This window comes from Schistocerca americana, chromosome 3 (genome assembly GCF_021461395.2).
Source record: "Schistocerca americana isolate TAMUIC-IGC-003095 chromosome 3, iqSchAmer2.1, whole genome shotgun sequence".
Taxonomy (NCBI): domain Eukaryota; kingdom Metazoa; phylum Arthropoda; class Insecta; order Orthoptera; family Acrididae; genus Schistocerca; species Schistocerca americana.
In genome coordinates this window covers 784,590,988-784,613,860 of record NC_060121.1, presented here as the reverse complement: position 1 = coordinate 784,613,860, position 22,873 = coordinate 784,590,988, and the positions used below count along the sequence as shown (strand labels likewise).

The 22,873-nt window shown below is 44.1% G+C and overlaps 2 protein-coding genes across 4 annotated transcripts in view; one reads left to right on the top strand and one right to left on the bottom strand.

Moving 5' to 3' along the window:
• Window positions 1–16,797, bottom strand: part of LOC124606646 (fidgetin-like protein 1) — a 196,238-nt gene extending 179,441 nt beyond the window's left edge. For all 3 annotated transcript variants that reach the window (XM_047138645.1, XM_047138644.1, XM_047138646.1), the window contains exon 1: window positions 16,613–16,797. In XM_047138645.1, coding sequence (XP_046994601.1) covers window positions 16,613–16,749 — 137 coding nt within the window. In that variant the 5' untranslated portion in view covers window positions 16,750–16,797. The remainder of the gene's footprint in view (window positions 1–16,612) is intronic.
• A 2,016-nt stretch (window positions 16,798–18,813) lies between these two features.
• Window positions 18,814–22,873, top strand: part of LOC124606648 (H/ACA ribonucleoprotein complex subunit 2-like protein) — a 33,259-nt gene continuing 29,199 nt past the window's right edge. Inside the window, exons 1-2 of the mRNA XM_047138649.1 lie at window positions 18,814–19,176; window positions 19,313–19,385. Of these exons, the coding sequence (XP_046994605.1) occupies window positions 18,969–19,176; window positions 19,313–19,385 (281 nt within the window). The 5' untranslated portion in view covers window positions 18,814–18,968. The remainder of the gene's footprint in view (window positions 19,177–19,312; window positions 19,386–22,873) is intronic.

Here is a 22,873-nt window from a genome sequence, read left to right as displayed (position 1 = left end):
CACTCGTTAGCCCCAATCTGGGCCGCCGATGGGGGTCATGGACTGCCAAGGGCAGGAAAAGGAGACGGTAATTCGATGCTGAGGGGAACTATGAATGTGTGCTGCATAGCTGGTGAGCAGTTGCGCACGTCTGATCTGCAGTGGAAGGACACCAGCCTCGTCCTAAAAGATCCTGTCGCTAATCGAACCCAACAGTGGTGCACAGGGCTGAGTAAATGCAATGCTGAAGGCGCTGCCGAACCATAAACCACACTCCCATAGTCAATTCGGAATTGGACAAGGGCTCTGTAGAGCTACAGCAGCGTACAGCGATCTGCACCCCAATTGGTGTTGCTCAGGCAACCGAGGGCATTGAGGTGTTGGCAGCACTTCTGCTCAAGCTGACGAAGACGAGGGAGCCAAGTCAATCGAGCGTCAAAAACCAGTCCTAGGAACTGATGTGTCTCCACTACAGTGAGTGAATCGTCATTAAGGTAAAGTGCAGGTTCCGGATGAACGGTACAACGCTGACAGAACTGCATGACACTCGACTTTGCGGCTGAAAACTGGAAGCCATGGGCTACAGCCCATGACTGCGCCTTGTGGGTGGCTCAATGGAGGCGCCGCTCAGCAACAACAGTACTGGAGGAAGAGTACGAAATGCAGAAGTCGTCTGCATACAGAGAAGGTGAGGTGGAGGCTTTGACAGCTGCTGCTAGACAGTTAATATCCACTAACAATAGAGAGACACTCAATACAGAGCCCTTCGGGACTCCATTCTTCTGGATATGGAGGGAACTATGGGAGTCACCAACTTGGACACGGAAAGTATGGAGCAGAGGATGTTTTGGATAAAAATTGGGAGTGGTCCCCGAGACCCCACTCATACAATGTGGCAAGGATATGATGTCGCCAAGTCGTGTCGTATGCTTTAAATAAGTCAAAAAAGACAGCAATCAGGAGTTGCCGTCAGGAAAAGGCAGTTCGGATGGCAGACTCGATGGACACAAGGTTATTAGTGGTAGAGTGACCCCGGCGGAAGTCGCCCTGACATGAAGCCAGCAAGCCACATGACTTTAGGACCCAACCCAACCGCCAACATACCATATGTTCCAGCACTTACAAAGAACGTTGGTGAGGCTGATGGGCTGATAGCTAACCGCATCAAGCGGGTTTTTACCGGGTTTGAGCACCGGAATGATGGTGCTCTCTCGCCATTGCGATGGAAAGACGCCATCACACCAGAGCCGGTTGAAGATGACAAGAAGATGTCACTTGTAGTCAGATAAGAGATGTTTAATCATCTGGCTGTGGATGCGATCAGGCTCAGGAGCTGTGTCAGGGCAATTTGCAAGGGCACTGAGGAGCTTCCACTCTGTAAATGGGGCATTATAGGATTCACTGCAGCATGTAGTGAATGAGAGGACATTCCCTTGCAGCCGCTGTTTGAGTGTGAGAAAGGCTGGGGGGTAATTCTCCGATGCAGAGGCTCAAACAAAGTGCTCGGCAATCGTGTTTGCGTCAGTACATAGCTCGCCATTTATTGTAACACCAGGGACAGCTATTGGGGCCTGGTACCTGAAAAGATGTTTGATCTTTGCCCAGACTAGGGAAGGTGACGTGTGGCACCCAATGGTGGAGAAGTATCTCTCCCAACACTCCCTCTTCCATTGTTGGATACGGTAGCGAACACTGGCTCGGAGCCGTTTAAAGGCTATGACGTGCTCCAGGGAAGGGTGCCGCTTATTCCTCTGTAGGGCTCGCCGACGCTCCTTAATTGCTTCAGCGACTTCCGATGACCACCAAGGGACTGCCTTATGACTCGGGCACCCTAAAGAGCGAGGGATCGCATTTCATGCCACAGAAACAATTGTGCTAGTCACCTGCTCAGCCATCACATCGATGTTACCGTGTGGGGGAGATTCAGAGGTGACAGCAGAGGTGAAAGTTCCCCATTCCGCCTTGTTCAAAGCCCATCTGGGCAGACGTCCGTGTGCCTGACGCTGGGGCAGTGACAGGAAGATGGGGAAGTGGTCACTACCACAAAGGCTCGTCATGTGCTCTACAAGGATAGATGGGAGAAGTCCTGAGCTGCAAATTGATAAATCAATGGCTGAGTAACTACCATAAGCCACAATGAAATGTGTGGCGGCCCCAGTATTTAAGCGGCAGAGGTCAAATTGCGACAGTAAAGTTTTGATATCTCTACCTCGGCCAGTAAGCATGGTACCACCCCACAAGGGGTTATGGGCATTAAAATCTCCCGGAAGTAGGAAAGGTTTAGGGAGTTGATCAATCAGTGCAGTTAATACATTCTGAGGTACTGCCCCACCTGGAGGAAGATATACATTGCAGACAGTTATTTCCTGCATCGTCCTTATTCTGACAGCCACTGCTTCAAGGGGGGGCTTGAAGGGGCACACGTTCACTACAGACCGAGTTTAGGACATAAACGCAAACTCCACCTGACATTCGATTATAGTTGCTACGGTTCCTGTAATATCCCTTATATCCGTGGAGGGCAGGAGTCTGCATTGCTGGGAACCAGGTTTCCTGGAGGACAATGCAGATAGCAGGTGTAAAGCTTAATAGTTGCCATAGCTCAGCCAGGCAGAGGAAGAAACCGCCGCAGGTCCACTGGAGGACGATATTGTGAGACTGGGAAGACATGGAACATTCAATGAGGCAGTTTACGCCTCAGAGTCACCTGCTGCCACCGATTTATTGCCTGAGCAGTCTATATCCATTGTGTCTGAGGTTCTGGCGAGATCTAGGGCCTCAGCCTCCACCCCACCCTCAGCCGCAGAGCTTGTAGGTAGCGGTGGTGTGGGTGTCACCATAATTTCCTTGGTCTAAGGGGTTTTCTTTCTGGATTTCTCTCGCTGCTCCTTGGGTTTCCCTGGCTGGTAGGACTTCACTGCCTCAGTCTCCGGGACTGAGGATGAGCATGAAGCCCTACGACCAGCTGCTTTTGGGCTCTTCAACCACTAGCGGGTGTCATCTTTCCCATTAGAAGAAACCTGGGAAGGGAGTGACCCAAGGGACCCCTTCCTAGCGAGAGAAGCCAAAGAAGACTTATGCTTCTCTGGCTTAGAAGTGGGGACGGGCATCTCTGATGGTTGGGGGTGGGGGGGGGGGGGGGTGGGGAGGGGGGGAAGGGTGTTGCTCCTGAAGTAGGTGGTGCAGGAGCAACAAGGAGGGAAATGCCCCCCACCATCAAGGGGGCAGGTGTAGTCTTCCGGCTCTGAGAGGTGACCTGGATTGGCAGAGCTGCTGGTGCCAGAACTCTTGTAGTGGCGGCGTAAGACGATTTCATATGCACAGGATGCAGGCGTTCAAATTTTCTCTTAGCCTCAGTGTAGGTCAGTCGGTCCAAGGTCTTGTACTCCATGATTTTCCTTTCTTTCTGGAGAATCCTGCAGTCAGGCGAGCAAGGCAAATGGTGTTCTTTGCAGTTAACACAGATGGGAGGCGGATCACATGGAGTATTGGGATGTGATGGGCGTCCGCAATCTCAGCATGTGACGCTGGAAGTACAGTGGGAAGACATGTGGCTGAACTTCCAGCACTTAAAGCACCGCATCGGGGGAGAGATATTGGGCTTTACATCACACTGGTAGACCACCTTGACCTTCTCGGGCTATATATCACCCTCAAAGACCAAGATGAAGGCACTGGTGGCAACCTGATTATCCTTCGGACCTCTGTGGACACGCCGGACGAAATGTACACCTCGCTGCTCTACATTGACACGCAGCTCATCATCGGACTGCAAAAGAAGGTCTCTGTGAAAGATGATACCCTGGACCATATTTCAGCTCTTATGGGGCATGATGGTTACAGAAACATCCCCCGGCTTGTCACAAGCGAGTAACTCCCGTGACTGGGCATAGGATGTGGTTTTGATCCAGACTGACCCAGATCTGATTTTGGACAAGCCCTCCACCTCCCCGAACTTGTCCTCTAAATGCTCAGCAGAAAACTGAGGCCTCATCATCATGAAAGATTCCCCATCAGCTCTCGAACATACAAGGTACCAGGGCAAATAAGATCCACTGCCATCCTTAGCCTGACGTTCCTCCCATGGTGCGGCCAGGGAAGGGAATGATTTGGGGTCGTACTTCTGTGCGTTGAATTGAGTTCGTGATCGCTTAGAGACTGCTGGTGTTTCACCACCAGCAAGAGATGATGGACTACACTTCATTGTGTGTCATCTGCCTTGATGCCACCCACTCCGACCAGGGGCCCTGCTCACGGGCACCACCCAGCCGCAGCAAAGGCCGCCTGGCAGGATGGCCATTGCCAGGAGTCCCGATGACCCAGGGGGATGGGCATCTACCCCTTGGCATACATGGGGAGTTAATGGGGCAGGCATCAGCAGAGCGATCCCTGTGTGGTCAGGGGGCTACAACCAACAGGGTACATGGCGGCCCCTCCACAACAGACTGGCTACCGTGTTGGATATCAGGTGCAAAGAAGTCCATGGTCATCGTCGATGCAGAAATCGACACTGCATAGTGCATGGTGGAAAATTCACCCAGGAAGGTGTCCTTGCCCAAGAGAAGGAGAATGGGCAGGACTGCAATGCGACGATGAGAAAGTGGGCTAAAGATCTCAATGCACGATGGACACGATGCACCTTATAAGGCACCCTTCCCCAATTGGCTCGCTCTTCGGAAATACTTTGAAGAATGGAGGTCAAACCCTACACAGGACCATCACATAAAGGCCGAAATGTGTGAGACTCATTTTAGTCGCCTCGTACGACAGGCAGGAATACCTCGGGCCTATTCTAACCCCCAGACCCGCAGGGGTAAATTGGGTGGAGGTTATAGGACAGAGGGGGCAGAAACTATCGGGCAGAGGGTGTGCGGACAGTAGATTATCATATGTTGATGCTGGGATATTTACGGAAGTGGAGAACATGTTGTAAGGATAACTGCTACCTGTGCAGTTCAGAAAGGCTGGTGGTGAAGGGGAGGATCCAGATGGCTCGGATTGTGATGAAGCCACTAACATCAAGCATGTTATTTTCAGCTGCATGTTGTGTTATAGGATAGTCCACTTTTCTCTTGGCCACAGTTTGACAGTGGCCATTCATCCTGATGGACAGCTGATTGGTAGTCATACCGATCTAAAGATTGGTGCAATGACTGCAGCAGAGCTGGTATAAAACATGGCTGCTTTCACACGTGCCCAGTCCCTGATGCAGTAGGGTAAGCCTATGACATGCTGGAATAAGAAGTGCTGTGTGGGCGAAGGAGAAGTAGTTGTTTGTTAGGATAATTTAGTAAGGCATATGAGGAATGAGACAGCATGTTTGGAGTCTGAATGACGTTTGGAGACCATGGGCATGGGGGATGTTGAAGTATAGGGAAGTGGCATCAACAGTGACAAGTAGGGGTCTAGGAGATAAAGGGATGGGGATGAGTCGATGAAGGAAGTGGTTATTGGTTGGAGGAGTTAGTCAATCAGGGCCAAAATTCTTTCAGTGGGGGCACAATAACCAGTTACAATATGGCATCCAGGGTTGTTGGGTTTGTGGATTTTGGGGAGCATGTGGGTGGGAGTGTGGGGTGTCATGGGGGTAAGGAGAGAAACAGATTCAGAGAAGAGGTTCCTCGAAGGGCCTATGGCTTTAAGCAGGGATTGGATATTATGTTGGTCTCCTGGGATAGGATAATTCTGGCAGTTTCTGGGTGGATGAGTCAGACAATTGGCGAAGGCCTTCCACCAGGTAGTCATTGCAGTTCATAACTACAGTGGTGGAACATCTGAAAAATGCAATACAAAGGCATTTTGCATCTATAGTACATATGTACAGAATTAACACTTCCTTAGTTTTAGTCTAAGCAAGCCTACTCACTTATGAGCAGATATGCCCTGCACTTTTTTTCCAGGACAAATATCTGATAATGGTGACTTTCATCTTGAGCTTCAAGCCATCACAAGGCAGTATCTAAATATGTAAATACTTCAGAAGCAGCCAGTAGGATGACCCGGTGAGACTCTGTTTTCAGGCTGTTTATGGCTGTCCTTTCTTCTGCTGAAAGGTTGGTGTTCTTAGGAAGGCACTTGGGGAAGGATGGTGAGGCCAAGCTGGAGGTAAGAAACTTCTGGAAGCTGACCACAGGGTGGTTGGTTACGAACTGGGGGTGGGGGGTGGGGGTGGGGGGGTTGGGGGATCATGGTTGGATGGTAGCGTGAACTGGTAGAGCCAGGATTCAACAGGGATCGGGAGAAGGTAAGTACATCTTCGATCAATATAACATGGTTAAATTTGGATGCAGAGCTGAAGGTGAGGTCTTTGGATATGACTGAAAATTCCGTGGGGCTGGCGATTTTGATGGCAAGGTTAACAATAGTGTTTCAGGATTGTTCCGGCTTTGGATTTGATGGAGTGTATCGGAGGGGGGGGGTCTGTCAAGTTGAAAAGATCAGGTGTCTGGGTGCTATGAGGGGTTGATGAGGAGGAACACTGTGGGTAGGATAGCAGTTGGATAGTGGCGCCCCAACTTGGCAGTACAATGTCAGCATGTTGGATAACTTATGGAAGTAGTGTCTGGAATGCTCCTGTAAGTTGGATAACTCAAGGAGGTAGTGACTGATATGCCCCTGCATAGATAGTGAGAGATTCAACTTCAAAGATTTTTTTTTTTTTTTTTTTAACTTGCGGTAAGATCCTATGGGACCAAGGTGCTGAGGTCATTGGTCCCTAAGCTTACGCACAACTTGGTCTAACTTAAACGCTAAGGACAACGCACACACCCATGCCCGAGGGAGGACTCGAACCTCCGACGAAGGAAGCTAGGCGAACCATGACATGGCACTTCAGACCGCGTGGCTCAACTTCAGAGATGTGTTGTATGTAGCAGAGATTGCACAGCAGCAGTATCTTGCAGGAGGAGCAGGGGTGGTTCTAGGATGCTTGTGCCATGGAGATGTGTTTTTGCAGTGCCAGGTTTATGAGGGGCAGGGATTGGCAGAATCTGGAAAGGTGAAGATCTTTGTGAAAGGAGGGGTGGGGTCCACAGAAAGGAAATTTTACATTTAGGCCATTGGGGGTGGGGATGAGTGATTCCATGGTTTCGGTAGCATTTAAAGAATAGGATGTCGGACTGGTTTTCAGCCAGGGAAAGCGATACATTTCTGAACTGGTGCAGAGATTTGAAGCATGGGCCCATTGTGGCAGGGATGGCATTGGGGAAACAGGAAATGGTGTACGAAATGGTTAAGCAAAAGCGTTAGGTGGTTGAGAAGGGAGCTGGATAACTGAAAAGGAAGTGCAAAAATAGAAACAAATACATGAATATACGCACCAATAAGTGAAAAAACACACCAATATGTGAAAATATGTAAAGAAAGGAAAAAATTGCAAAAACATGCAGAAAAAGGAAGGAATGGATGAGGTATGGCAATATGCACACCTTGGGATAAGAGAGAAGAGAAGGGTCCTTGGTTAGGTCAAGATACACAAGTTTGTATGGCACAGGTAGTGTGGAAAACATGCGAAAATATGAGAGGATAAGATACGAAATGGGATCGACAGGAACAATTTAATTAGCAGCGAGAAAAATTTGGGCATGAGAATCTGCACTAACAATTTGTACGGTTACGCAACCATGTATTGTTTGAGGAGAAGAACTCTGATATAGTGTGTCTCAGATTTCAGAGCGTGTGCAGTTTGGAATGTGATGAAAAAAGAACAGACAATGAGTAGAGTAATGTTTTAGGGATAGTAACATCTACACATACACTCCGAAAGCCACTGTATGGTGTGTGGCGGAGCATATCCTTTACCACTATTAGTCTTTTCTTTGCTGTTCCTCTTGCAAATATTGTGAGGGAGAAATGACTATATGCTTCCGCATTGACTCTAATTTCTAGTATCTTACTTTCAGGTCGTTATGGAAATGTATGTTGGTGGAAGTAGAATTGTTTTGCAGGCAGCTTCGAGTGATGGTTCTCTAAATTTTTTGTAGCATTACTCAAAAATAATGTCACCTTCCCTCCAGGGATTCCAATTTTAACTATCGAAGCACCTCCAGAACACTTGCCTGTTCTTCAAATCTTCTGGTAATGAATCTAACAGCCTGCCTCAAATCTGATACAATGTCTTCCTTTAATCCGACCTGTTACAGGTCCCAAACACTCGAGCAGTACTCAAAACAGGTCACACTAGTGTCCTACAAGCAGTCTCCTTTACAGATGAACCACACTTTCCCAAAATTCTCCTAATAAACCGAAATTGACCATTCGCCTACCCTACTAGAATCCTCACATTCTCATTCCATTTCATATCGCTTTGCACTGTTACACATAGATACTTACACAATGTGACTGTGTCAAGTAGGATACTACTAACGCTGTATCCAAATATTACAGGTTCGTTTTTACCACTCATCCGGATTAATTTACATGTTTCTACATTTAGAGATAGTTGCCATTGCTCACAATGACCACAAATTTTGTCTAAGTCATCCTCCTAGTCACTCAACTTCAACACCTTACCGTACACCACATCATCATCAGCAAACAAACTGCAGACTGCTGGCAAACCTGTTGATTGGTTTGGGGTATAAAGGGGCCAAACTACAGGGTCATCAGACCCTTTTTCCTGATGCAAGCAAGGCTCAAGGTACAAAAACACCCAACACCACACCTAAAAAGAAAACGAATGGAACAAACAAAAAAGGAGGAAAACATACACCACAAGGAAGTGTGGGAAAAGGTATTAAAACCAAAGAGCATATGGTCTGGGCTGGCTGATCACAATAATAGAAGAGGATAAGCCAGCCAATCTGCAACACATTAAAATGTCCACCCCAGAAAGACAAGGCAAGGCAATGCAAGTAGAGAAAAGATGACCACCAAGACAAAACAATTGCAAAGAAAGTGCGACAGAGTTAAAATGGAGGGAGGGTGGCAGCCTCAGAGAGAAGGCTAAATGCCCACCCTTAGATGGTACAATAAAAAAAACCCCCTCACGAATAAAATGTAAAACTAAATCTGATGTTGAGGCATTGTCACCCTACACCAAAGGTAGGGGCTAGGAAGGTTAAAAATCTGCCACACAGCAGCTAAAGGTGGGTAGTCCAGCAAGATGTGGATGACAGTCATATGTGAGCCACAGTGGCACCGAGATGGTTCCTTGCAACGGAGAAGGTAGTCATGTGTTAGTGACATATGGCCAATGCAAAGCCGGCAGAGTCCCTGCGAGAGGTCCACATGGAGGTCTAGCACACATTCGTAGTCTCCTTAAGGGCACGCAGTTTGTAGCGCGCACTGAGATTATGCCATTCTGTCTCCCAAAGCTGAAAAACCTTGTGGCGTAATAATGATTCCAGGTCAGTTACAGGGATGTCGATCCAGAGAAGCAGTTTCCATGTAGCCTGTATGGCCAGTCTGTCGGCACGTTCATTTCCTGGGATTCCAATGTGGCCTGGGCACCACAGAATGACTGGACCATTCCAGGGCATAGATGGACTCCTGGATGGTCACTACCAAAGGATGGCGGGGGTAGCACTGGTCGATAGCTTGTAGGCTGCTCAAGGAGTCAGTACAGAGACTAAACGAGAATGAGAAATGGCTGCCAGCTCTGCAGTGAAAACACTGCAGCCATGTGGCAACAAGTGCTGTTCAATATGTCCTCCACGAACACATGTGAAGCCAATGTGACCATCAGCCATCGCGCCGTCAGTGTAAACCACTTCATGGTCCTGGCACATGTCAAGAATCGAGAGGAAGTGACAGCAGAGAGCTGTGGGGTAAACTGAGTCCTTAGGACCATGTGAAAGGTCCAGGTGAAGCTTCGGGCTGGGTGTACACCATGGAGCTGTACGTGAATGGACCTCATGGACCTCGAGTATAGGTGGTAAAGGCAATGACTCCACTTCCGATAGACGAGAGAGGACGCGAACTCCAATATTAAGCCCTGCCCTGGGCCTCCGATGCGGGAGATGAACCGCCATGGATGGGAAAAAGAGACAGTAATTCGGATGCTTAGAAAAACTATGAATGTGTGCAATGTAACTGGCGAGCAGTTGTGCACGCCTAACCTTCAATGGAGGGACTGTGGCCTCCACCAGGATGCTGGTCACTGGACTCGCCCTAAAAGCTCCTGTTGCCTATTGAACACTACTGTCGTGCACTGGTTCGAGTAAACACAATGCTGAGGGCGCCGTCGAACCCTAAACCAGACTCCCATAGTCAAGGCAGGATTGAACAAGGGCACTGTAGAGCCGCAGAAGCGTAGAGCGAGCTGCACGCCAGTTGGTGTTGCTCATGCAGCGGAGGGCATTGAGGTGCTGCCAGCACTTCTGCTTCAGCTGACGAAGATGAGGAAACCATATCAATCGCACGACAAAAACCAGTCCTAAGAATCGATATGTCTCTACTACAGTGAGTGCATCGTCATTAATGTAAAGTTCTGGTTCCGGATGAACGGTATAATGCTGACAGAAGTGCATGACACATGACTTCATAGCTGAAAACTGGAAGCCTATGATTGCGCCTTGAGGATGGCTCCTTGTAGGTACTGCTCAGCAACACCAGCACTGGAGGAGCAGTACGAAATGCAGAAATCATCTGCACACAGAGAAGGTGAGACAGACAGCCCAACAGCTGCTGCTAGACCATTAATGGCCACTAAAAATAGAGATAAACTCAATATAGAGCCCTGCGGGACCCCATTTTCCTGGATGTGGGGGGAACTATGGGAGGCACCAACTTGGACACAGAAAGTACGGAGCGATAGGAAATTTTGGGTGCCAAACCTGTCTGTCAGATCATTTGTGTATATATAAAATAATAGTGGTTCTATCACACTTGCCTGGAGCGCTCCTGCGGATACCTTTGTCTCTAACGAACATTCGCCATCAAGGACAACATACCTGTGTCCTATTACTCAAGAAGTCTTTGAGCCACTCACATATCTGGGAACCTATTCCATATGCTCGTATCTTCATTAACAGTCTGCAGTGGTGCACCATGCCAAATGCTTTTCAGAAATCTAGACATGTGGAATCTCTGTCTGTTGCCCTTCATCCATAGTTCACAGAATATTATATGAAAAAAGAGCAAGCTGGCCTTGCTGATTTGTGGACATAAGCATCTCAGACTCAAGAAAATGTATTATATTCTAACTGAGAATATGTTCAAGTTTTCTACAGCAAACCCATGTTAGGGATATTAATCTGCAAAGGAAAACATCACAGGTTCGTGGTATCGAAAAATCAAACTATGGAAAGTCAAGCTTGGAATATCAACAATTATGAAAAGAATACATTACTAGTCATATGAAAAGAATAAATTGCTAGTCACTGTAAAGATGGCATGCCTAGTTGTAGTCAGGCACAATGGAAAGACTTTTACACACTAAGCTTTTGGTAAAAGCCTTCTTCAAAAAAAGAAAATAAAACACATTCACACATTCGCTCCATCAGTGGCAACTTTAGCCAGACTGCAACAAGGAGCGGGGCAGGAAAGGGGGAGGGGGCGGCAGGAGAAGAAAAGAAGAGGAGCAGAGAGAGGAAGAGACAGGTGGGTCTGTTGGAAAAGAGTGAGCTCAATGAGTGAGGGGGACATTAATTGAAAAGAGGTTATGCGGCAGAGGAGGCAGAAGCTGTTGGGTGGAGGGTTATGTGGACAGTACGTTACCAAAGCCAAGGCAAGGATAATTTCGGGAGCTGAGAATATGTTGCAAGGATAACTCCCATCTGTGCACTTCAGAACAGCTGGTGGAACAGGGGGACATCAAGGCAGCACAGGTTGTGATGCAGTCATTAAAATCAAGCATGTTATGTGATAGGGTAGTTCACTCTGCTCTTGAGCACACTCTCGGAGTTGTCATTCATTCTGGTAGACAGCTTACTGGTAGACATACCAATATAAAAATCTGTCCAATGATTGCAGCAGAGCTGGTGTACGACATGGCTGCTTTCATATGTGGCCTGGTCTCTAATGGGGTAGGACAAGCCTGTGAAAGGACAAACAGGATGTGCTGGTGGGTGGATTGGGCTGATTTTGCACCTGGCTCTTCTGCAGGGATATGATGCCCGTGGCAAGGGTCTGGACTCAGGAAAGGTGTAGAGATGGACTAGAATATTGTGGAGGTTGGGTAGATGATAGAACACCACTTTAGGAGGGGTGGGAAAGATCTTTGGAAGGCTGTCCCTCATTTCAAGGCATGACAATAGGTAATCAAAGCCCTGAGGAAGGACGTAGTTCAGTTGTGCAAGTCCACGGTTATATTGGGCAATGAAGGGGACACTCCTTTGTAGCTGGTTCTTGGGTGGTGGTGGAAAGATTTGTGGGGGTGGGGGTGAATGTGATATGGACAGGAAATCTGTGCCCACTCTCTGCCAACCCACACATTGCTTTGTTCCCATCTTTGGTCCCCTCCTTTTCCACTTTCCATTCTTCCCTCCCCCGGAGCCCACTGACACTGCACCTGGCTGCGTTCTAGAAAAAAGTGCACCTTTTACAGTGACCCCATCACCTCCAAGAACCAGCTACCATGACCTGAAATGAGGGATATCCTTCCGAAGGTCCTTTCCATGCCTTCTAAAGTGGAGATCTATCGCCCACCCAACCTCCACAACATCCTAGTCCATCTCTATGCCACGCCCAATACAAACCCCATGCAGGTGCACGGCCTGCCCAATCCACCCATCAAGTAATACCCATCTCAGCTTGTCACTGGCTTATCCTACCCCATGGAGGCCAGGTTACCTGTGAAAGCAGCCATGTCATATACCAGCTCTGCTGCAATCACTGCACAGATTTATACATTGGTATGACTACCAACTAGTTGTCCAGCAGGTTGTACAGTCATCACCAAACTGTGGCCAAGAGTAGACCACCCTGTGGCACAACATGCAGCTAAATATTACATGCTTGATTTCAATGGCTGCCTTAAAACCCTGGCCATCTGGATCTTCCCCTCCACCACCAGCTTTTCTGAACTGCACAGATGGGAGTTATCAAGACATTCTCCGCTCCTGAAGTTATTCCAGCCCCAAGCTCTACTGCCCCCACACAAGAGTTTCCACCCAACAGTTTCTGCGCCCTCTCTCCGATTACTTCCTCCCTATTCTCATCCCTCTCACCCTCACTGTGTGCCACACTCTGCCTGTCTTTCCCCTTCCTTGCTCCTCTCTTTCCCTGCTTCCTGTCTCCCCCTCCTTCCAGCTCCCTGCCCCACGGCCTCTTGACACTGCTCTCGGTGGCAGTCTTGTCATGCCTCCATCTAGTCCCTACACACTCAGCCAGACAACACTCTTCTCTCCCCCAACCGTAAGCTTCCCATTCCTCAACCCTTCCAGATTGCCACTTTCATTCCATGTGACAGCCGCATTCCAGTTTGAGCTGGCAGAGATGGCGGCCATGTGTGCCTGAGGCGTGCTTGCTTGTGTGAATGAATAAGTGTGTGTTGTGCTTTCTAAACAAGGCTTTGACAGAAATCTAAATGTGCAACAGCCTTTTTGTTGTGTCTGTCTGGAGCTCAACGTGTCATCTTTATGATGAGTAGCATCCTAAGAATGAGAATTGGAAGAGGAGGGTTAGAAGTGATTGAGGAATTTACCTATCTGGGAAGCAGGATCACAACATATGGTAGAAGCAGGAAAGAAATTGTGTGCAAAATACAGCAGGTTCAAAATTGCTTTTAATTTCAGAAAGAACTTTGTGATGAGTGTGACCGTACATCAGGCAAAATTAAATGGATAATGGAAGCATTTATTTGGAGTGTGATTCTATACAATTTGACAGTAAGAAAACAACAGAGAAGACTGCTAGACTCCCTGGAGGTATGGTGCTACAGAAGGATGACAAGATAAACTGGAGGGATAAAATTACCAGTAAAGAGCTGTTCAGAAGAGGACAGGAAGCCAGATCTCTCTGGGGGCACATCCAGACAAGAAGGGGCAAACTTGTAGGACACAACAACATCATAAGAACAATAACAAAAGGAACTGTCAAGGGAAGGAACACAGGGGAAGACCAAAGATGTCATAAAGGCAGCAATTATGAGTCTGTGGGATGCGCTGTCTATGCAGCAATGAAGAGGGAGACAGACTGAAGAGTTTATTTGCATACTGCTGCAAACCAAACTCAGATTTAAACACTAAAGAAGAAGAAGAATAGGGATGAGAGAGGAGTAAAATTGAGTTCTGCATAAATTTTGGCGACTAATAGTGAATACACTGTCCAAAAAGTCACAAGAGGATGTATACTTTGAAAAGGCCAGGAGACTGGTAGATTCCAGCCCAGTTACACCATCATCAGCCACAGGTTCCAAAATAATATCAGACTGTAAGGCTTACCAAAGATCAGGTACAGATCAAGATCACAATTCAGTAAAGATGAAGAGGAAACTTAAGGTTAAGAGAATCACCCTGAACAATCAATTTGGAGAGAAGAGGGTACTGAAGTACTGAGGAATGATGAGGTGTCTGAAATTCTCTGAGGCTGTTTGGGCATCTCTACATAGGGCAATCACAGATATTGGACAGACAAACATAGGTGCAAGCTAGGTAAGAGGGAACAAACCTTGAGTAAGAGAAGAAATATTATAACTGATCAACAGAAGAAGAAAGTACACACACCTTCAGGGAAAGATGCGACTATGACAATATAAATCACTTAGGAATAAAATAAACAGCAAGTCACATTAACTGATTCTTCCATTGCTTCATGGTAGGAGAGTACAGGCAAGCTAAGTGAAATGGCTGCAGGAAAAATGTGACAAAATTGAAAAAGAAATGACTGTCCGAAGGACTGTTTCAGCATATAGAAAAGTTAAAACAGCCTTCGGTGAAATCAAAAGCAAGGGCGACAACATTAAGAGGGAAATGGGGATTCCATTGTTAAATGCAGAAGAGAGAGCGAATAGCTGGAAAGAGTACACTGAAAGCCTCCATGACAGGGGACGACTTCTCTGATGAGGGTGACAGAAGATTAAATTGCAACCAATATGGGAAAGAGAGGGTATCCAATATTAGAGACAGAATTTAAAAGCACTCCAAGACACTTGGGATCAAGTCAGGCAGAAGGTATAGCAGACAGTGCAGATATTCTATCAGAATTTCTAAAAGCATTAAGGAAAGTGGCAACCAAGTAACTGTTCAAGTGGATGTGAAGAATCTACGAGACTGAAGACACAATATCAGAAAAATATCATCCATACAATTCCAAAAATGGCAAGGGCAGATAAGTGTGAGAACAATCGCACACTTGGCTTAACAGCTCACACACACAAGTTGTTGACTAGAATAATATTCAGAAGACTGGGGAAAAATAAAAATTGAAAATCTGTCAGATGACAATCGGCTTGGTTTAAGGAGGGTAAAGGCACCGGAGGGGCAATTCTAACATTGTACTTGATAAGGGAAGCAAGACTTAAGAAGATCCACATCACAATCATAGGATTTTTCAACCTAGCTAGAAGAAAAATACAATAGTATAAAATTGAGCAAGAAGTTGTAAATTTTCAGAAAAATAGGTGAAAGCTAAAAGGAATGGTGAGTAATGTTGTACAAAAACCAAGAGGGAGTATTACAAATGAAAAATCAAGAATGAGGAGCTTGTATTATAAAGAATGTAAGACAGTGAAGCAATCTTTCGCCCCCATTGTTCAGTCTATACATCATTGAAGCAATGATACAAAGAAAAGAAAGATTCAGGAATAGGATTAAAATTCATGATGATAGAATTTCAGTAATAAGATTCACTCATGACATTGCTATCCACAGTGAACAAAAACTACCGGACCTGTTGAATGGAATGAATAGCCTAGTGAGTACAGATTGTAGATTAAGAGTAAATTGAAGAAAGACAAAAGAAATGGGGCGTAGCAAGAGTGAGATTAATAATAACCTTATCAAAACTGGAGACTTCGAAATAGGTGAACTTAAGTAATACTGTTACCTTGAAAGCAAAATAAAATGGACAATGCAAGGATAAAATAAAAAGCAGAATAGTGCAGGCAAAGAGGGCATTCCAGGGCAAAAGAATTCAACTAGCAAGTAGTAACAAATTGAGGAAGAACTTTCTGGGTATTTGTGTATGGAGCACAGCACTGTATGTTAGTGTATCATGGACTGTGGGGAAAACCAGAAAAGAAGAGTATAAAAGTGTTTGAAATTTGATGCTAAAGGCAGATAATGAAAAATAGGCGGGCTGATAAGGCGCAGAAAGAGAAAGTTCTCCACAGAATCTGCGAAGCAAGGAACGTATAGAAAACATTGATAAGGTGGGCCATGAAGATAAGCCATATGTTGAGACATAAGGGAATAACTTCCATTATACTAGAGGGATCTATAGAAGGTAAAAACTGTAGAAGACAGAGATTGGAATATATACAACAAATAATGGACGAAATTTGGCAACATTGCTACGATGAGATAAAGAGATTGCCACTAGAGAGATATTCATGGTGGCTACTTCAAACAAGTCAGAAGACAGGTGACTCAAGGGAGGGAAAAAAATATGGGGGTGAATACATACCTCTGTTCACTATACCTCAATGTGTTTGAGCTCAGAATATGTTCTAAGAGTGATAAGTTTGTTATTTACCTCTTACCGAAACATTGCCGAGGTTGTGAAATGAGGAAATTATTAGAATTATACTTACATGGTGACGGATGTTTTGAAACTTTGCGCAAGACATTTTCTTTTAATGCTGCATTTTTCAAAAGAATCTACCTCATCAAACTGAAACGAGAGGGACTGATAATAATGCATATATTCGTCTGTCAAGTCCGACATCATTTCTTCAATTATTCTCAATCAAATCATCATAATTTGGCGCGGCGTCCAAAGACTTCCACAGCGAAGAAACACTCCTTGTGTTACTGTAGGCTCGTTTGAGCAGTTACCAGAAAGCGCCAGACAACAGGCTGTACTGCGCATGCGCAGCTACGATGACGTAGGCAGCCCGTGCTTGGTGCTTGCTCTGCTCATACGCTTTTCGTCGTATTTCTGGTGGGGCATCACGTGACCATGTGTAGCTGTGCCGCCCGTGTGGCATGTTGTTGAGAGGACGTACTGAGTTGTACTTAGAGCAATTGTTTTATCATATCCCACACAGATAAAGGATGCAAATAAGGAAGCAGTTCTTGGCTTTTGAGTCATTGGAAAATTAGACTCCACTGCTCGAAGTACCATAAAATTTTGCTAAGGGGTGACGTTGACAGATTTTTTTTTTTTAATTCTTACTCTGCAATATTGTTATGTAGCATTCCCAACACGTTTACATCTACACAGCACTGCAAAAAGCTACTAGGATGGAATACAAATTACTTGCAACAAAAAAGGGACAGTTTCTTGTGTAGCTTACACCGGAATAAAGGACAATAAATTTCATGACTATTTCAAAATATGAAAAAATAACATGGTTGTCCGTGAGGCAAAGAAACTGTACAACTGACAGTTTATATTCTACTCTAGGAATAAATATGAAGCCATGTGGGGAGTTAAAACGATAAAACATGGTATGCTGCCAGTCTAAAATTTAGCATAGAATGGCATTCTATAAATTTAAGACGTAAACACAAATTAAGAAATAACTTCAGGCCCAGAGGAAGTACTAGACAAGTGCCTTGTGATCGAAAAACACTTTCACAGAAGGTAGATCTATAAAATTCTGCTACAGCTGTCATTATATTTGAAACAAAATATTTAGTTCAAGACTACTGACCAAATTTGCCTACTTTGCTTCAAGTCTATGTTTACGTATGTTCGTACGTATATAGCATTAAGAGATCTTACAGTGTCATACAAGGAACAGGACATCAGAGACTACTCCAGCAGAATCGGAATTTCATAAACCATACTGAAATGCTTCATTCCGCTCTATTTGCACATTTGTATGTCCAGATGGACTCTGATGTATCTGATATTCAGCTTTTCATGTGGTTCTCGTGATACCAGTTTTCTTGGAGGTCCAGTACTGTATTCTCATGTTTGGTTCTTTATTATGGTATAACGTCATTCGTCCCAGAAAATGAAAATTTGCACTTTAAATTGAACGAGGTTGAAAGTAGCCAATAGCGCGGAATGAAACACTTCGTTTCAAATAAACTAACTGCCTCAGCGGAAAAAAAATTAACTGAAGCAAATTTCTCTATAAAACAGCCAGAAATAGCTTTATTAAGACATTAATGGTTGATTGCTAATAGCCTGGAAATAATATAAAATCAGAAAATTGAAACTACTAACTTATTTTGGTCTTTCATGGTTATGAGAATGTACATTAATTCACTTGATGGCTCCCGGCCACAGAAATCTGTTATGTTTTCATTTGACGTGGGAGCTGTAAACGAAGACACGGCCACGGGTCACGTGAGGAAGGACCCCCCACTATAACTCAGCCTGCTGTGCGCATGCGCGAATCTGGCAGCTTGGGCGCGCCAGGAAAATTTTTCCGGGTAGCTTCTGGCTACTTGCTGCTACTGCTCGTACACCAAACAGCTACGCTCCAAGTAGCCAGAAGCGGGAGGAAGGCACTGCTCATACACGAATTCAGCTCTGCGCATGCGCACGAGCCCGCTGGCAACTGCTCATACGAACCTTGTGTGACTTGGTCATGAAGCTCTGTACACATTTGAAAGGCGTATTGTCAGGCCAACAACACTCGACCTACATTTTGACAATACTGAGAATATTTTTTGGATTATCAATACTGCTCGTCAGTATATCTATTATAGACAATACGTCAATACAATCTCTCAGACAGTCAATATATTAATAGTTTGATAATATTATTTAACGTGTGAGGGCGCGTTCGCAAATACAGATGTGATGCTGCATAGCACGGAAAGGTCTTTGGCAATAAATATATGTAGTCTGTGGCGTTTTTTGTTTATCTGTTGTAGGCACGTGTTGTTGTGTTTGTGAGTTTCAGTTGAAAAGTGGGAATAAACAAATGTGCAGTGTATCGTAACTCCTAGCCGGTACTGTTTATTTATTTAGAAAATTTTGTTGAAGTAATGGGCAAAACTAAAAAGATCAAGCAAGAGCCTGGTGCGGAAAATGAACCAGTAGCTGAGGAGCAAGAAACAGCAGAAATTCTCGATGTTTCCACAATTAAGAAGGAAGACTTAAGTTATGACGAGAAGTGCGCATTTGCTACGTCGATTGCAAAACCAATGGCCTCAAGGAAGCTTGCAAAGAAACTGTATAAATTAATTAAGAAAGGTCAGAAGTTGTATCCGTTTGTGTTAAAAATGTTTGTGTTCTATATGTGTGTGTGTGTGTGTGTGTGTGTGTGTGTGTGTGTTGTTGTTGTTGTTGTTGTTGTTGTTATTGTTATGATTTGGGCTTTGTTTTACAGCGGCAGCCCACAAAACATATCTGCGGAATGGTCTTAAGGATGTACAGAGGAGGATAAGGAAGGGAGAATCCGGGTAAGAAAACACTATTTTATTAACTTTCTGGAGTAACGATTGCATCTTATATCGTTGCCACTGTATAAATAAATCTCAGATATTAATATATACTAGAAAAATCAAAAAGGTTATACAGAATGTCGTTGTAGTTTATGCAGATTAACGCAAATAAATGACAGGTAACAACTATTTAAGGGACAAAATAGACTTATGCTTTATTCGCACAACACATATTAATACATTTGACTACCAGATTATATTACGTTGCCTTATCAACAAACACGGAACATGTATATTCCACAGAGTCCAATGCACTCAGCACATCATATCTTGTGCGCCACTATGCACTCTGGAAAATGTTTATTCACATATCCCCAACACTCCCCCTTGAACAAATATTTTTCAGATACTCAACACTATACACTCGAGGTTAAACCATAATGTTTAGCCAGCTTCTGAAATTTATCCTTACTGGGGGGCTTGGTTAGGAGATCATTTAACATTTCTTCTGTGCATATATAACTGAAGTTTATATTTCCCTGTTCCACATGATGTCTTATAAAGTGATGCCTTATGTCAATATGTTTGGATCTTACACTGGTGACATTATTTTCTGCAAGTTTAATAGCTCCCATTTGTCACAATACCAAAGTTGGCTTTAATGTTGGAGGAGATTCAATTTCACTCATCAGTGTACGGATCCAAAGAGCTTCTTGGATAGTGGAGGACAAGGCCATATATTCAGCTTCTACAGTACTCAAAGCAACAGTTACTTGTCTCTTATATGGCCATGATATCAATCCTCCCATTAGTCTAAAACAACTTCTAGTGATGGAGTGTCTGTTTTCCAGCTCATTTCCCCAGTCTGCATCACTGTATCCTTCCAAATTCTCTTGATTGCCATCCAGCGCTTTTCTCTCGGATCACTGCAAAACTTGCTTTATGCATTTGTGGCAAATGCGATGTCTGGTCTGGAAGTCTGTGCTAAGTACAGTAGACGTCCTACAGCTTCCAAATATGGTACACTTTCCTTACATTTCTTGTCATCATCAGTTATTAGCAGTTCTGCATTGTTTTCAATAGGAGTAGAAATAGGTTTACAATTTTCCATATCGAACTTTTTTAATATCTACCTTGTCTTCAGAGATTGATCAATCCATAATTCATCTCTGTTGGCACTTCTTAGAATCTTCATGCCTAAGTATTGATTAATTTCCCCTAAATCATGCATATTAAATTCTTGCCATAACTGTTTTTTAAAAAATTCCATCTGGCCTTTACTATTGGTTAAAATAAAAAAAATCATCTACCCATACGGCCATGATTGCAATTTCTTCATTGCTCCTTTTATGATATATACTGGGATCTGCCTTTGACTGTAACATGCCTAGTTTTATCAAACTTTTATGCAAACATTTATTCCAGCATTGGCCACTTTGCTTTAATCCATATATGCCTTTCTTCAAATGCCAAATGGGTCATTCCATGTCAATTCAACCAATTTGAGAAAATGTTCCAGCTGATAGACTCAGGTTTGGCTGAAATTTAGTGCACCAATGCTACCAAGTGTGGAACACTTGTGTACAAAATTTTAAGTTCCCTTGCCAATTAGTTCCAGAATAAAGGCTTGTAAAAGAAGGTGGCGTGACCCGCATCTGGCAATCTATCTTCAGACCCAACTTCAGGTCTTAATAACTTTGGAACTATTCCACACAGTCCAGTGAAATTTTTACAACCCAGTAACATCCACTTGGAGAACACACTCTAGGAATCAAAATACCAACAACATATTTCTGAGGGAAAATGATAAATTCCAAAATGTGATTAAAAAAATGTAATATGTTAAAAGGCAAATACTGTAGGTGCCCTCTATGCCAAATATAATTCACTCAAAAAGGGTATAAATTTTTTTGTGGTAAGCTTAATGTGCCCTAAACACACACACAACTCATCTTGCCCATATTAGTCACACAGAGTTACATGCACACGAAAATACAAAAATTTGAAAATTTACCTGAAAAACATGGATTTTCTAAGTGTGGTAGCACAAAAAGGACAAGTGATATCCAAGCCAAATTTCAAACACTACATAAGTAGACCATAATATAATATGTGACAAAATTTCAACGTGTTATTGCAAGGAATTTGTGTACAATAAAAGTTGACAGAGATGTATTTGGTTACGTTTCTTTTAACATGATTTAGCAAGTAATAGTGATGATGCAGCCAGCTTGTTTCAGATAAAGCTGCAGCAATTGTTGGGAACCATTAGGCAACAGAAAGTTAAACAATGGTAGATTTCAGGGACAGAATGAGTCATTGTTAGGCAGGAACAACAAAGGAAACGAGCAACAATTACACAGGTTACTCATGTTTTTAAGATTCTAGTTCAGACTGATCAGTAGTGTTGTGGAAAGTCAATATGGAGGCAGAAGACTGTACTAGTGGTGCTTTTATTCAAACAAGTTGCAGTATTGGTAGAGCACAAGCATCTGAATGTCATAAAACAACATATGGAACAAAATGTGGCATTTGCTTTGTACTGTATGATCTGGATGAATCGGACCAAGATTTGTTGCTATTGAGATCTGGGATACACCCAGTGGGCACAAGAAGTACAGTTCCAGGAAACTTTAGTGTTTGTTATCTTCATATGAAAGGGTTTCTGGATAAGTATTCTTTCCTACAAAGAAGTTGTTTTGATCCATTTCGGATTCATAAGAAGACAGTGAAGTGTCAATCAATATTGAAAGTGAATCAGTGCATGGGACTTAACATGAAACCAGGACAAAAGTTATGTTCCAGGTGTGTTATACTGCTAAAAAATGAAGAATATTCTGATAATTTACATGACAGTGACGAAGAGTATCAGCCACCTACAACCACTGTGGATGAGCAATTAAATACTTCAGTGACTGCTCTTGGTTTGTCTCCCATGAAGACACACAAAGTTGGGAAAAGAGACGAGCCCAGCTATGGTAGAAGGAAACTACAAGAAGCTCAAATGGAATTAAAACACTAAATAGCTGACACACTAATGGTGGAAGAGGAAGAACTATCTGCTCCAAAGGAACAGGAATCATGCCACAAATGCTCTGATTTGGACAAAATTGTGCATGATTTGAAAGAAAAAATGTGCCATATCCACACGCCAGAAAAAAGTAGCTATTCTTACCCTTGCACCTTCCAGCTGGTCTATTGACTACACTGCAAAGGAATTCAATGTTTCTACATATATGGTACGGCAAGCTAGGAAAATAAAAGCAACACAAGGAGTGCTTCCACAACTTCAGCAGGCTAAGGGTAAGCAATTGAGTTCAGAAATAAAGGTGCTAGTGTCGGAATTCTATGAAATAATGACTACAGCCAAATAATGCCTGGAAAAAAATACTATGTAACAGTGAGAATGGGAAATGTACGTGTACAGATGCAAAAAAGACTGTTGCTATGCAACATATCAGAACTAGCCCTATATGTAGAATTCAAGGAAAAAGTAACCCAATACC